General features: G+C 36.1%; 1 protein-coding gene across 3 annotated transcripts in view; it reads left to right on the forward strand.

Moving 5' to 3' along the window:
* The window catches only part of Cnot6l (CCR4-NOT transcription complex subunit 6 like), a 78167-nt gene that overhangs the window by 46641 nt on the left and 15249 nt on the right, over positions 1-16277 (forward strand). For all 3 annotated transcript variants that reach the window (XM_090343375.1, XM_090343372.1, XM_090343374.1), the window contains exons 6-9: positions 4709-4777; positions 7343-7500; positions 10935-11089; positions 14905-15056. In XM_090343375.1, coding sequence (XP_090199501.1) covers positions 4709-4777; positions 7343-7500; positions 10935-11089; positions 14905-15056 — 534 coding nt within the window. The remainder of the gene's footprint in view (positions 1-4708; positions 4778-7342; positions 7501-10934; positions 11090-14904; positions 15057-16277) is intronic.

Here is a 16277-nt window from a genome sequence, read left to right on the forward strand (position 1 = left end):
GTTTTTGTATGTGATCCCCCCCTTTTTGTTTAAATCATTGAAAATATGGGTAAAAGTGGATACACTAAATGTTTTTTTTTCTGGGAAAACTATCTAAAATAGACAATTCTAAAAGAACTTGAGAAAGTTTCTAAATAGAAACATTTATCACAGCATTTTGATTATAGTATTGAAATTCTCTTCATTAAAAATATTTTCCTTATGCAGAAAGTAACTTTATTTACAACAAGGGCATATCAATGTTACCTACAATGTTTTCTGGATAAAACATTTCAATTTGATAAACATTTACTGCTAGGGGTTTCTTTTTTTTAAATTGTTTTTGTTATTTGGCTGATTTCAGTGCTTGAACTCAGGACCTTGTTCTCATTTGACCTACTTGGCTCATACCACTTGAGCTGGGCTTCTGGCATTTTTTTTTTTCTAGTTAATTGAAGATGTTATCTTGTGAACTTTTCTGCCCAAGCTGGCTTTGACCTTAGTCCTTGAAGTTTCAACCTCTTGAGCTGATGCCCAGCTCAGAGATCCTTTTTTAAGAAATTAGGACTGTGTGAAAGTTTAACATGTATGCATAACATTCTATATACTTTTCTTAAAAGTTAAATATCTGGGGCCAGGATTTTGGCCTAGTGGTAGAGGGCTTCTCTAGCATGCTTCTCTAGACCTGGGTTCGACTCCTTGGTACCACATATATAAAAAAAAAAGCCGGATGTGGTGCTGTGATTCAAGTGGTAGAGCTCTAGCCTTGAGGAAAGTCCAAGGGACAGTGTTAGTCCCTGAGTTCAGTCTCCAGGACTGGCCAAAAAAGAAAAAAAAGTTAAATATCTCTTGGTGTACATATAGCCAATTAATTCAGTTATTTATGTGTGTAACTTACAACTTTTTTTCTTTTTTCTTTTTTGACAGTCCTGGGCTTTGACTCAGGGCCTGAGCACTGTCCTTGGGTTCTTTTTTTCTCAAGGTTAGAGCTCTACCACTTGAGCCTCAGCATTATTTCTGGCTTTTTTCTATGTATGTGGTACCAGAGAATCGAACCTGGGTCTTCATGCATGCTAGGCAAGCACTTTACCACTAGGCCAAAATCCCGGCCCAGCTTTTTTTTCTTGATGTGTGTTTTAGATAACTTTTGATGGTATGTATGTACATATGCACATAGCAGACACCTTTCCTTTGCCATTTTTCCTTAGTCTTTGATGAACATAAGAATTTTAACATGTTTATCGTACATACACATAAATGTATAATGTACATGTACTCTAAAAGAACTTTATTCTAACAAAAACTTTTCCTAGCTAGACATGGTGATATGATCCTGTAATTGTAACTACTCTTCAGGAGGAAGAGTCAAGAGGATTGTGAGTTTGTGGTTAGTCCAAACCAAAAACTAGCAAGATCCTGTTCAAATATAAAAAAAGAAAACAAAAGGAGCAGAGTGTAGCTAAAAAGTAGATAGAATTCAAGGCCTCTTTATAGCAAGCCGTCTCAAGTACTATAGCAACAATTTCTTTTCTTACACTACACCATACATATATTTATGGAGGAACTTGTAACCTAGAGCTATAACTGGCCAAGGATCAGTGAGTAAAGTAGGAGTTAAGTCTCCTGACCTTTTTCATGTATATATTGTATTGATTTTACCCTTTAGTTGGTGGCTCTTTTTTTGTATTACTGTTTTTAGTGCTTGTAAAAGAAATGGAGAACCAATTTTTGACTTCAGTGGTTCTCTTCCTAAATGTTTTCAGTATCATTTTCTTTTTTCTCCTTTTTGTAGGTTTCTTTTGATACTATTCTGATTTACTATGAAGCCTTTATCATTAGCTTTTCCACTATAGTCACTGATAAATCTCTTAAAATGTGGCTTCTTCTGTATCTCATAGGTTTTTTACCTTGTATTTTTTTCTGTCATTCAGTTCAGGATATTTTCAAATAGGCCTCATTATTTCTTTGACCTATTAATCACTCAGAAGTTTACATTCAGGGAAGTTTTAGTTTTGTGTGTGTGTCTGTGTGTGGGTGTGCATGTAAGCATGCATGTGTCAGTTGCCAGTACCAGTTCTGGGGCTTAAACTCAGGGCCTGGACACTGTCCCTGAGCTGCTTTTGCCCAAAGCTAGCATTCTATCACTTGAGCCACAGAGCCACTTGTGGCTTTTTCTGATTTGGGGTTGCTGAGGAATCGAAACAAGGCTTTCATGGCAGGCACTCTACCACTAAGCCACATTCCTAGCCCAGGAAGTTTGTTTTATCAACAATATTTATCTTAATTCCTTTATGATCATAGAACATACACATGCAGATTTTTTTCTTAGACTTCTTTGAAGAATTTATTAACATTGATGTTTACATCATGTTTGAAATGACAAGTTTAACAAGTGTTTAAGAAGGGAATCTATATACAATCAGTGGCACTTAGTTATAGAACTTAATCAAAATTAGGCTAAGGGTTTGTATGTCATAGATACATATTAGTTTATGAAATGAAACATGTCTATAGTCATAGGTTTTTATGTTTATATAGTTATGTTTATATTTCTATTACCATGTCCACAGTCTTATGCAGATTTTAAAGATGTATTATTACCTAGAAAATTACTGATTTGTATAGATGCTAAGTGGGCACTTGAAAAATATGCTTTGTCACATACATGTGTATATGACTTTGTAGTTGTTGGTGCAGAATTTAATATTTTCCATTTAACTTTACTATATTGATTGTCACATACATATGATTGTTTTGGTTTTTTTCATGTTTTGTTTTTATTCATTATAATCAACTCAACTATTCTCCTGTACTCAAGATGAATTAGAGCCTTATGCTTGCTAGTTTGAGGCAGAAATTTAGAATAGATGGAAACCTTTTTATTTTTATTTTAATTTATTTTTTGTGGGTCATGGGGCTTGAACTTGGCCTGGGCGCTGTCTCTGAGCTCTTCAGTTCAAGGCTACCATCCTACCCCTGGGTCTGGGCATTGTCCTTGTGCTCTTCAGCTCAAGGCTACTACCCTCCCCTTGATTCAAGCCCCACTTCCGGTTTTCTAGAGGTTAATTAGAGATAAGAGTCTTAGGTGCTGTTGTTCCCTGGCTGGCTTTGAACCTTAATCCTCAGATCTCAGCCTCCCGAGTAGCTGGGATTACAGGCGTGAGCCTCTGCGCCCCACCACTATTTCAGTTTCTAGAAATTGATTTGTTTTGTGATCTATGATATTGTCTTAGTGTTCCACGGCTCCTATAAAACTCATACATTGGTTTTTAGGTATAGTAGTCCAGAAACTTAAATTAGATCATATTATTGTCTAGCTCTTTTTTCTGATTTTTAATATTAGTAATTTATGCTTTGACCACTGCAGGTGATTTTAGCTGATGGGGACAAGAGGAGTGTATTCACTGGTAAATTTACCCATCTCCCATTGGTATCCCTACATCATCCTATAGATCAAGTCTGTGACCAGATTGTTTGGCTAAGTTTCTTTTTTTCTCCTGTTTTTTTCTCCTCTTTCTCTCTCCTTCATCTTACCCCCTCTTTTTTCTCTTCCTCCCTCTTTCTCCTTCCTGTTGCTCCCATTTTCTCTTTAAAAGTAGGTGATTTTGGGGCTGGGAATTTGGCCTAGTGGTTGAGTGCTTGCCTAGCATGCACAAAGACCTAGGTTTGATTCCTTGGCACCACATACATACAAAAAAGCCAGAAGTGGTGCTGTCGCTCAAGTGGTAGGGTCCTAGGCTTGAGAGACAGTGCTCAGGCCCTGAGCTCATGCCCAGGACTGGCTCTAGGGATAGGGCGGTAGCCTTGAACTGAAGAAATGAGGGACAGTGGCCAACCCAGAGTTCAAGCCCCACCATCTACCAAGTGGGGGCAACGGGAAGGAAAGGGTGTTAAAGATAATAAACATTGTATTAACAAAAGAAAAATAGGGTTGCTAAAACAAATTACAGTTACCATTTTGGAGTGCCAAAATTGTTAGTGAAGTGAGACTTTCTAACTTCTTGACTGGTTTATTTGAAAGTAACAGAGCTGGATGGAGGGGCCCTTATTATAAAGAAATATATTTCTTAGATGATAATGAATGTAATCTTTTCCCAAAGGAAGGTAAAAATAATTTTTCTTTGATCTGATTATTGGGTGGCATTTATTTCTATGGCATCTGTAACTATCTGTAACTAATGTTTGGCAAGTGTCATTTTTTTTCTGTATAGTATAGTTCTAATCTCCTGAGTTACATTGCCATCATAGAATAGTGAAAGCAAAAGCAGTGAATGAAAATTGTGTGGTGTGTGTGTGTGTGAGAGAGAGAGAGAGGGAGAGGGGAGGGGGAGGGGAGGGGGAGGGGAGGGGGGAGGGAGAGGGAGAGGGAGAGAGAGGGAGAGAGAGAGAGAGAGAGAGAAAATGAATGTTGGAATTTGAATTTCACATGGCATTGCTTTCCTAGCAGAGAACAATGATGGGTCTTCACTAGGTAGTTAAGATTTTACTTGTGGTTTTAAGTTAGTACTTGTGGCTTTAAGTTGGTACATCTCATAAATACCTTCAAAGGGAAATACTATTGAGTTTCCTGATGTCCTCTTCTAGTACTGGATTTATGTTTTCTGCATAGGTCATCTTAACCTTTAAATTTCAGCAGTGAATTTTTCAGTCATAACAGAAAGCAGGTTGATTTGATATAATTGACACTTTTAGAAGTACCTGAAGTCATGTTTACAAATTCTTTTTATAGTTCATCCAGAGCAGCTTCCTCCGAGGCCATGGATTGCATTAAAAGAACGAGACCAAATTCTGCCATCAGGTAATTTTTCTTCAACCTTCCTTGGCTTTTTTCAGATGTACTTGAAATAATGTGTGGGATTTTTTAACACTGCTTCACTTTACCCTTCATGGGTAGGTGTATTTCAAAATACTGATTTGTAGAATTAGATCCACATCGATGCGCCTGTGTACAAGTAATTTGTATCTTTCACATTGATAATCTGTTAAAATTATTGCTTGTAATATAGCTTCTTAAAAGGTCTTGGGTAGCTTAAGAAAAAAATGGGTAATAATTTCTTCTAACAAATTTAAATTAGTGAAGTATTTTTTTACTTGAAAAGCAGCCTGAGTAACAATAAGTTAATTTAATGAAACTGGCGCCAGGGTATTAAGGGAATATTTCAGCAGTCTATGGAGATAGCCAAAATCGTAAATCTCAAAATTATGTACATTTGAAACAATACATGGGCATTCAGCTTACAAGCTTCTGGTTTAAAAAAAGTTAAGTATTTAGGATTAGGAAATGTAGGATGTGTAAAATGTAGGAGGTATAACATGACCGGATTGTAGGACCATCGTTTGATCCTTACAGGAGTCATTGTGTGAGTGTTCTCTCATAATATTTCTGTTACCGGGATAAGAATAGATGATCAAATCATTTTCTTAAGGTTTTCAGCAAAGGCCTGAATTCGGTAGATTTATTTTATAATCAGCTTTTTCTAGTAATTACTTGTTAACTTAAAACTCCATTTTCTAGTTCTTCAAAGTAATCTTGTTTTGAATGTGAATGGACATAATCTAGAAAATACTTTGCTAATTGTATAGCTACATTTCCATTAAGCAGAAAGTTTTTACGAGTTGCTGAATTCTCAATATATATATATATATTAACTGAAAAACTAGCATAGATTTTGTTAATGTGCATGATACTTCTCTAAGAGTCTTGAGAGTCTAAAAAAATGGCTTCTAGTATTCTTTGGGGGGGAGGGGTAGCATGGGCCTTGAACTCAGGGCCTGAACACTATCTTAGAGACCTTTGCTGGACCCCTAGTATTCTACCACTTTGAGCCACAGTGCTACTTCTGGATTTCTGCTGGTTTATTGGAGATGAGTCTCATGGACTTTACTGCTTGCTCTGGCTTTGAACCGTGATCCTCAGATAACAGCTTCCTGAGTGGCTAGGATTACATGCTTGAGCCATCAGCACCCAATGGCTATTAATTCTGATGTGTAGGGGGATATATAGAACAACTAATGATGATTGGAAATGACTTGTACCCAAATAATTATAATGGTACATTGTGCAGGAGTCAAGTATAGATAGTGAAAAAGTGCCAGAAAAAAATGAGTAGTATTAATAGCCACATAGCTAATTTTCACTTCTGTTTAAAAACTGTAGGCATTGCACTAGTACAGAAATAATTATCTCTGGCCTGTTCTATAAAATCTTCAAAAAATTGTTATTTTTACCTTTTCCTGTGGATATTTTAAATCCAGGTTATGGTAAACTCACTGCTTATCATTGAAATAGCATGGAAATGATCTGGATCATTTCCAGAATAATCACAGAATACAAATTAAACAAATTTAGTCCCTATTTATAAAGTGATTACTAGTTAGACTGACCAAGAGATAAACTATTGAACTGATTATTCTTACATCTTTACTATGTTTAAATACATGATTCTCAATCATGTGCCTATTATACTCATTTCTATGTCTTTAAAAAATACAAATGCCCAGAACCTTACATTCTGACACTATGTATTTATAGCTTTGGTATTAGTCACTGTTTTAAGTAAAAGCTTTGTTCTAATAGGCACGCAAGATGGGAAATAAGTGATAAAAATGAGGGCTTTCCAGACTTTAACATAGACATGTATGTGAATCTTTGGAGGATTTTGTTAAACTACAGTTCCTGCTCAGTACAGGGCTCGATAATTTGCATTTCTAAGTTTGTGATGATTCATGATGCTGTAGTTTCATAGTGTTTAGTCCTGTCATAGCTCAGAGACTTCTCAAAGGAGAATTGAATTTCAGAAATGAACATTTGGGGGAAAAGCATCTCTTAAAATTAAACTTTTTTAGTCCTATCCATATTCTTCTGGCTCAAGAGTGGTTGACAGAAGGGGCAGAAAGACTTTACTTCTAAGAAGTACTAAGTACGGATATTTTGATAATTCATAATGAAATTAGAGCTCTTTAATTAGAAGGAAACTAAATTTTGTCCCTTTTGCATAAGAAGCTTTGTCTCAGAAAATCACATGTCAACAGTTAATATCATGAATTAAAATTAGAATTTTTATTAAAATGTTTAGGAAACTCTCAAAATCTGATTCTAGAATTTTAAACATCGGTATGATGGATTCCAGTTGTTGTGAGGTAACACTATAGAAATTATCGTTATATTAAAAGTGAACCTAGGAAAATTGTAAGAAAGATCTTGTTTAAAGCAAAACTTAAAAAGAGTAAGTCTGATTTCTCCTCCTGGCATTTTATGGGGATATTTGGGGTTAACATGTGTGGCTATGCAGATATACACAAGATTAATTTTGAAAAAGTTGCCTAATTTTCTCCCCTGTTTTTTTTTTCTCCCACGTCTTAGCATCATTCACGGTTATGTGTTACAATGTTTTATGTGATAAATACGCTACCCGGCAGCTATATGGCTATTGCCCATCCTGGGCATTAAACTGGGAATACAGGAAAAAGGGAATTATGGAAGAAATTGTTAACTGCGATGCAGATATCATTAGTCTTCAGGTAACACTATAGAAATTAAATTGTCTTTCGGGGGTGGGGGGAGGGAAATGGGGACCAAGGCATGAGAAAGGGTATCAATGTATGTGAAGTAATGCACCTTCTATCTGGTGAATATAATGTAACCCTTCTATTAATTACAATAAAAATATATGAAAAAAGCTAAAATAATGGGGCTGGGAGTTTGGCCTAATGGTAGAGTGCTTGTCTAGCATGCACGAAGACCCAGGTTCGATTCCTCGGTACCACATATGTAGCAAAAAAGCCAGAAGTGGTGCTGTGGCTCAAGTGGTAGAGCCCTAGCCTTGAGAAAATCCAGGGACAGTGAGCAGGCACTGAGTCCAAGCCCAGGACTGGCAAAAAAAAAAAAAAAAAAAAGCTAAAATAAGACATCACACAGTTCTATGTGTGTGCAAGAGATCAATAACCTGGAAAACTAGTTTTTACCCCTTTGTCCACCTTGTACACATAATTAAAGCATTTATTATAAGCAAAACATAGAAATTAAATTGTCTTTAACTTAAAGGTGAACTTTAAAGATCTTCCCTTTGGGTGAGATCCTGTGTTCAAAGAAAACTCTAATAATTCGCTCTCAAAAACAAGTTTTAAATGGGGACAAAAACTTGAGAAGGGGTACCAGTGTGTGAGAAGTAATGCACCTACTATCCGGCAAATATAACTGTAACCCTTCTATACAATAAAAAGCAATGTGAAACATTTCTCCCAAATAAGAACAAAATGTTTTAATAAGCATGTAGGAGATTTTCAGTGTAAATATTTTGCTCTTGAAGCGCTTAAATTTATTTCCTGTTTTCTAAAGTTACAATGTTGTACTTTATACATGTCCATAATTCAGGTTATGGATTCAACAGTGATATTGTTGGAAGAGAAAACTGCAGAAAATTACCAGTGTCTTGGGAATCAATATAACTTAGAGTGGAGCCTCAGGGGAAAAAAAGTGTATGTCCACAGTTCCTTGGAGAGAAATAGTTAAAATTTTACCCTATAAATCCTTTCTGCTTTTATAAATTTATGAATCTTATACTCTTTAATTTTCTGTAGTTAATTCTAGTTCATGCAGATTTATTTTGGAAAAGCATAGTCTATTGGACTTTTTGAAATAATGAAAATAATTGAAAATCCCTTTGTTTTCTTTAAAGACCCCTAAGAGCTTTAAGGCCTTCCAGGGGGTGAACCACTGAGGAAGGAACCAGTAGTGGAAGTTACATAGCTTGGAGAGAGAGACCTTAAGAGTTTTCTGTTCAATGAATTTGTGTTTTCTTAAAATGAATTTAACTGAAGTATTTGTTTCTATGAAATACATCTTGCGACTTTTCAACATTTAGCTAGTGATTATCCAGAAACACTTGTAATTTTTTTTAAGTTTCTTTGCAACCTTCAAAGCCTAGTAAGTACTTAAAGATGGTTTTGAAACTTTTACTTGACAAACAATACTTACGTATTTTAAAGTACTACATGGCGGTATTTAATACCTGTGGAATGATCAAATCAAGCTCATTAACATAAAATGTCAAATATTTGTCATATCCACTCAAATTTAATCATTCCCTGAAAGTGTGCTTTAAAAACTTGGTATATTGCACATTTTCTTTTCAGCATAAGAAAACTCATGTATACGTATGACACATGCTATACAAATATACATACCCACTGTACTGGGGTTTGAACTCAATACTTAGTTAGCACTTGTCAGGCAAATCTTATGCCCCTCTTATTTTTTTCATATATTTTTTTCTTGCAATTAATAGGTGCATTACTTCACAAACACTGATAGCCTTTCTCATGTTTCGGTCTCCATTTCCCTCTCTTCACCCCCGCCCCTCAACTTGTTTTCCCCCCTTATTCCCCTCTTATTTTTAAGGTAAGATTTTGTACTTTTTCTCTGGGCTAACCTCAAACTAAGATCCTTCAAGCTACACCTCATGCATAGTTGAAGTGACATGAATGTACCACCCTGTATTTGTTGAGATAGGGGATCTTGCTAACCTCAAACTGCAGTCCTCATAATCTTTTCCTCCCCCCCCCACATAGGATTATAGTGTGAGATATTGTGCTCACACTAGTTTTTTGTTGCCCATGACATAGCAAAAAGTAATAATCATGAATTACATTTGTAAACACTGAGGCTGATTCAGTATAAAGGGAAGAGAAGGAAGTAAATAAGGTTAGACTGTGCAAATGTCTACTTTTTGGCTTAGTGTTTATGATAACAACCTCACCTGTATAAGTACACTTATAATTTAAAAAAATTATAAATTACAATGTATTACAAAGTAGTCTAGAAAAGTTTGAAATTCTGAAAAGACTTAAATAGGATAGAGGGACATTATTCTTAGAGGGAAATTATTCTTGGATCTTGAAGATGCTGTGCTGAAACTTCAGGAAAGTTTTCTTGAACATACTCCTTCCTTCCCTCCTCCTTAGGGGGAGGGGGCAATAAGGTTTGAATTCAGCCCCTTGCACTTGCTGGACAACTTTGCCTTCTTGGATAGCATTCTGTCATTTGAGTCACCATCACCCAATTCTTCTGCTGGTTATTTTGCAGTCTTAGACTTTTCTGCCTGACTATCTTGGAATTATGATCCTCTGCACCTCAGCTTCCTGATTAGAAGCATAAGTCACTAATGCCTAGAATTTCGCACATCTTTTTAGTCTCCTACAACTTACTTACAAGTGTATTTTCAACATTAGGGACACTTGCTCTTAATATAATTTTCATGTTTCTAGACTTGTTCAAAACTAGTTATGATAGGAATATATGATTCTGATTAGATTAAGGTTTTTCTTGCTGTTAAAAATGATTATAATCTCCATATAAATCATTATTTCCATATTTCATTGTTTAATTTGAAAGGTTAGAATGGTGTATGGATCAAAGTATAAAAAAATTATTAACCAGTGGTTGTGATTTGTTTTCAGGTACATAAAAATCCTGTATTGTTACTTTTAGCACAGTGCAGACGAATAAGCAGTTGAAGCATTTTCCTTTTATATGTAAAAATGGACAGTTCCTTGCCACCTAACCTATCATATACTCTACTTACTTTATTTAATGATTGTAGTCCTGAGGAAGTAAAATACATTGGAATGAACTTTGGGAGTCAAGAGATCTGGGATTTGATTCTACTCCTGTTAACTAGTTACACGAGCATGAGAAAATCATGTCACCTTTCTGATTCTTTGTTTAAAATGCTGCATTTAATATGCTCCCAATGTTGATTGCAGATGACAACTAGTAAAGATGAAATATTGTTTGAACTTAATCATACCATACTTATAAATGCTGAATGTTTTATAAATGCTGAATGTTTTTATGTCTCATTGAACTTAATCATACCATACTTAAATGTTGGATGTTTTATCTGTCAATCAGTGCCACCTTCTTCAAGTAGATAACTTTTTGTTTTTAATCTTAGGAAGTGGAAACAGAGCAATACTTCACACTCTTTCTGCCAGCTTTGAAGGAGCGTGGATATGATGGATTTTTTTCTCCAAAGTCACGTGCCAAAATCATGTCTGAGCAAGAGAGAAAGCATGTGGACGGTTGTGCAATATTCTTCAAAACAGAAAAGTGAGTTTAAGGAAACCAAGCAAATTATGTAAACATTTCTTTTAATTATTGCACATAATAAAAGAGAGGGGTCAGGGGTTTGGCCTTGTGGTAGAGTGACTGATCGCCTAGCATGCACGGATACCTGGGTTTGATTCCTTGGTACTACATACATAGAAAAGTCAGAAGTAGTGTTGTGGCTCCAGTGGTAGAGCTGTAGCTTTGAGGAAAAAGCACAAGGATAGTGCTTAGGCCCGAGTTAAAGCCCCAGGACTGTTAAAAAGTAAATAGCTAGAGAAAAAATTGTTCATGGTTTCTTAGGCTGTATATTCAACATGAGAATTTTTTCCCTTCCTCTTTTTTAGTTATCTCTTGAAAATCCTTTCATCAACATTTTTATGCTTTTCCAATTATCATTTTTAATCATTTCTCACTAAACACCTGTTCTGTGACAATCTTGAGCAAGACAGGATTGTCGATAAGGCATATCTCCAATGTCCCTGAAATTTCAAGCCCATCAGGAAAGGATAGGCACATAGAATAAGTGTAAATACCTACTTATGCAGACAGAAAGTAAGGAGTTCAAAGACTTGAGATGGAAAAGTTGAAAATAGTGTCTGATGGAAAGTGGAAGTCCATGATTAGTATTTTGTACTTGATATAGCACATAGAGAATTACTTACAGAGTAAGATAAGAGCTCTAAGGCTGTTTTACAATATTTCTTAATCCCTATGATGGTGAAAGAAACTGAATATTTTTCTGAAACAATATTTTGTTAGAAAATTGGTACTGTAAAATGGAGTGTCGTGTGTGTGTGGGGGGGGGGGTGTGGGTGTGGGTGTGGCTTGAGGTTTTGAGCTGAGTGACTGAGGCACTTTACTGTGCCTCCAATCCTGATGTTTGCTTGTTAATTTTAGTTAGAATATCACTTCCATCTTGAGCACTTGTGTTAGGCTCTCAGGGAATTGGATAACAGGCTTGAACTACCATATCCAGCTGCTCATTGAGGAGTCTTAACTGTTTTGCCCAGGCTAGTCTTGAAGCACAGTCCCAACTAACAGTCTCAGCCTTCCAAGTTGCTGGGACTGCAGGTGTGGGCCACCCATGTTTGGTGCACTATTTTAAGTAAACAGAGTGAATTTGAACAGTGTTTGGCCCACTTCTAATGTGCCTTTTCTTTGATTTTACTAGAGATAATCTCAATATTTTGTGTTAGAGCCCTAAAGTATTTGAGGTCAGAATATATTGTGCCCTCCTTCCTATTCTCCTTCTTCCTTTTTCTTTTTTTAAACAAATTGGAGACCAAGAATTATTTCTGATGTGTTAATATACATTGGGCCTTTTCTAATTACTTACCTGAATTATTTTGTTGTTGGAATAATGTATAGAGGGGTTACAGTTACACTCTCATGTTCTTGTCTCCCTTCCCCTCCCACGTCGTCCCTCTCCCAGATATCTTATTGTCACCCTTCCCTATTTCAAATAAGTATATACCAGGTAACAAAGTCAGGTACAGTAACCACATGAAATTAACCATAAGTGGAAAAAAGAGAAAAGAAATAACTTCACATTAACTTCACTTAATACATTAAGAACAGTAATCACAAATATAAACTTCTTGTTCCTATAACCTAGAATTCATTTGGTCTCATCCTGTATGACCATATGCACATAGATGAATTCTTAGGGGTTTTTTTGTTTGTTTTTTGGGGGGAGTTTTTTGGGTCATGGGGCTTGAACACAGCTTGAGTGCTGTCCCTGAGCTCTTCAGCTCAAAATACAGCCCTGCCCTTGAACCACAGCCCCACTTGCCATTTCCTAGAGGTGAATTGGAAATAAGAGTCTGAGGTTCTTTTGTGCTCAGGCTGGCTTTGAATCTTAATCTTCAGATCTCAGCCTCCTGAGTAGCAAGGATTATAGGTGTGGACCACTGTGCCTGGCTTTCCTCATTCTTTTTCATAAATAATGAAAGCCAAGGCACAGACAGGTTCCATATCTTCTCCAAAGTTACACAGAAATCTAAACACATAGTCCAAGCTCTTAACCACCTTAATAAATGAAACACTTGGGCATTTTGTATGAACTTCCAGTTATCTTTCTTTTTTTTTTTTTTCTTGTTTTCTCTAGTTTCTTCACAAAGTGAGTTCTTGGAACCATTCCTCCATCACTGTCACTGTCATCATCATTACCATTAGAGAACATTCTAAATAGGCCAAGTTTTGGGTTCTGCCCCATGCTCAATAATTAAAGACTCTGGGTACCTCTGCTAACAACTTGCATCTTTACTAACCCTGCAGGCAATCTAATGGAAGCTCAATTTGAAAACTACTCTTGGTAATCCAGGCAAATACAACAGAAATAAAGATAGCATTTTCATGTTCTTCAGGCACAGAGAGGCCTGGATATACCTTACTCTTTAGGATGATAAAGTACAGAAACAGAACTAGAAAGAACTAGGTATTTCAACAGCACCTTACTGCTATTTTAGAGTAGAAAATTCCTTGTTTGGGATAAGGGTTCTCTTCTGCCTTGTAGGATGTCTATTAATCTGTGGTCTCTACTCAGTAGATGCCAGTAATAGTTCTCCAAATTATGACAACCAAAAATTTCATAATTAGGCTGGGAGTATAGGCTAGTAGTGGAGTGCTTGCCTAGCATGCACGAAAGCCTTGGGTTCACTTCCTTGATGCCACATACACAGAAAAGGCCAGAAGTGGCCCAGATTGCTAGCCTTGAACAACATGTGTCCACGGACAGTGCCCAGGTCCTGAGTTCAAGCCACAGGACTGAACTTCCAGTTTTCTTTGTACTACTTACAATGTTACTTTGTCTGGAAAAAGGACTTGAGTTTGACATTTGTTTATACAGTAAATTCTTTGAAACACTGTAACTTTGAAAAATACAATTTTATTTAATAACCTTTCTATTTTAGCTTTTTTCCTTTTCTTTGTCTTGAGACAAAATGGTGTAGATTAAATTGGCTTTTGAACTGAGTACTATGCTTACAGATGTTCACAACCATACCCCAAATACTAGCCATTTTCTTTCCAGAGTGTGAAAAACCTTTTATTCCTTTCTCACAAATTTGAAAACACTTAAAAATTCTTTGGTAACTTACTGAGGGAATCAACACTGTCCTTAAGTTTTGAAGCTCTGATTGTAAATACGGTTAAAGGTAGCATTATAGAATACATAGTCTAACAAGGTGAACTAATTATAAATGTTTAAATACAGAAGCTGGGTTATATAAGATTATAGTTACCAACATACATGCTGGAAATCATATTTGTAAAAGCCAGAGTAACTGCTGAGTGCCAGTGGTTTATGCCTATAATCCCATCTGAGACTGAGATCTGAGGGTCACAGTTTGAAGGCAGCCTGGGTGTGAAAGTGTGTGAAACTCTAATCTCCAGTAAATGCCCAGAAAATCTGGAAGTGGTGTTGTGGCTGAAGTTGTAGAGCATTAGCTTTGAGCAAAAGAAGCTCAAGGACAACTGCCCAAGCCCTGAGTTCAAGCCCTAGAACCAGCAAAACACAGTGAAAAATTCTTAAACTTCAGGAAGTGTTAACTCTACTCTTACCTAATTGTCATGAGAAAAAAGTTTTGTTTTGGTTTTTCCCTGTTTGATTTGATAAGACTTGAGAGACCTGTTGCTCATGTCTATAATCCTAGTTACTCTACAGGTTGAGAGGATTATAGTTTAAAGCCATCCCTGGCAGGAAAGTTGATGAGACTGTGAGATCAATCTGAGTTTTTATCTCATATTCCTTTCAGTTTTAATGTTGGTGACATTACAGTCCAAATATGTAAGTCATAATAATGTATTTCTTTCAGATTTACGTTGGTGCAGAAGCATACAGTGGAATTTAACCAAGTGGCAATGGCTAATTCAGATGGATCTGAAGCTATGTTGAACCGAGTGATGACAAAAGATAACATTGGTGTCGCTGTGGTGTTAGAGGTCCACAAAGAATTATTCGGAGCAGGTGAGTGGATACTTTCACTAAACATCATGTTCAGTTTTCTTATCACAGAAGACTGGGAAAACCTTGCTATTACATTACTGCAGTTGTTTTTCTTATGGGGGCTGTTAGAGATGAACAGGAAAATAGTACCAATTATATGAATCCTAAAGGGCCAGATATGCCTGTCTGTCTTAAGAGGCAGAGGTTTACAGGATCATGGATCATAGCTAGCAGGGGAATAATGCAAGACCCCCAGCTAACCCAACCAGCTGGGAGTAGTGACTTGTATCTATGATCCCATCTAAGTGGGAAGTGTAAATAGAATGATGATGGTCCAGTCCAGCCTGGGCAGAAACATGAGTCTTTATTTAAAAAATTACTAAAAACTGAACTTGGGATGTGGCTCAAGTGGTAGAGTGCCTTTCTGGCAAGTGCAAAGCCTCATGTTGAAACCCAGTATTACCTCTTCTCCCTAAATGGCATCATGTACTTCTTGAAATTTCTTAAGATATTCTCTGGTCTCTATTAGTCTTTCTTCAGTTACTAATTTCCAGGAAGTCTTTTTTTTTAAACTTTTTTTTATTGTAATTAATAGAAGGGTTACATTATATTCACCAGATAGAAGGTGCATTACAGGAAGTCTTTTTAACATGCCATAACTTAGAAAGGCTTTTTGAAATAAGAAAGGTTTAAGCAGAATTTAGAAATTGTAATGACTTGGCCCTCTTTTATTCCATATTATTAGATATTTAAATGTAAATTGTTTTCAGGTTAAATATTTACCTTTTTTTCTTTATTATATTCCAGTCACTGTCAGGGCAATCATAGGATCTTGTATCTACTTTTCTTCAGTGTTTGACTATTTATAGCTTCCTTCAGAACTAAAATTTATTTTATAGTTTGCATTATCCAGACCATTTCTTACCCTTTCTACTACCTGTGCTTTTGCACTTTTCATAGTTTAATAGTATATTTTAAGCGTATATTTTAAGCAAGAGTAAAATGGTAAGGTTGACTTGGGGTGTTTTCCCCCCACTTGTATATTTTGCAGAAGAAAATACTGTTCCCTGGAAAATTGATTTCTCTCTTCCTATTTAGCTTCTCTATCACTAAAGACAGTCTTTGATATTTCCAAGTTCAGGAAATAATGTTACCCAAGAGAATTTTTCTTCTTCTTCTTCTTTTTTTAAAAAAAAAAAACTCAGCCTGGGTACTGTCCCTGAGCTCTTCAGCTTAAGGCTA

Source organism: Megascapheus bottae, chromosome 13, assembly GCF_031878675.1.
Source record: "Megascapheus bottae isolate mThoBot1 chromosome 13, mThoBot2.hap1, whole genome shotgun sequence".
In the NCBI taxonomy this organism is placed as follows: Eukaryota; Metazoa; Chordata; class Mammalia; order Rodentia; family Geomyidae; genus Megascapheus; species Megascapheus bottae.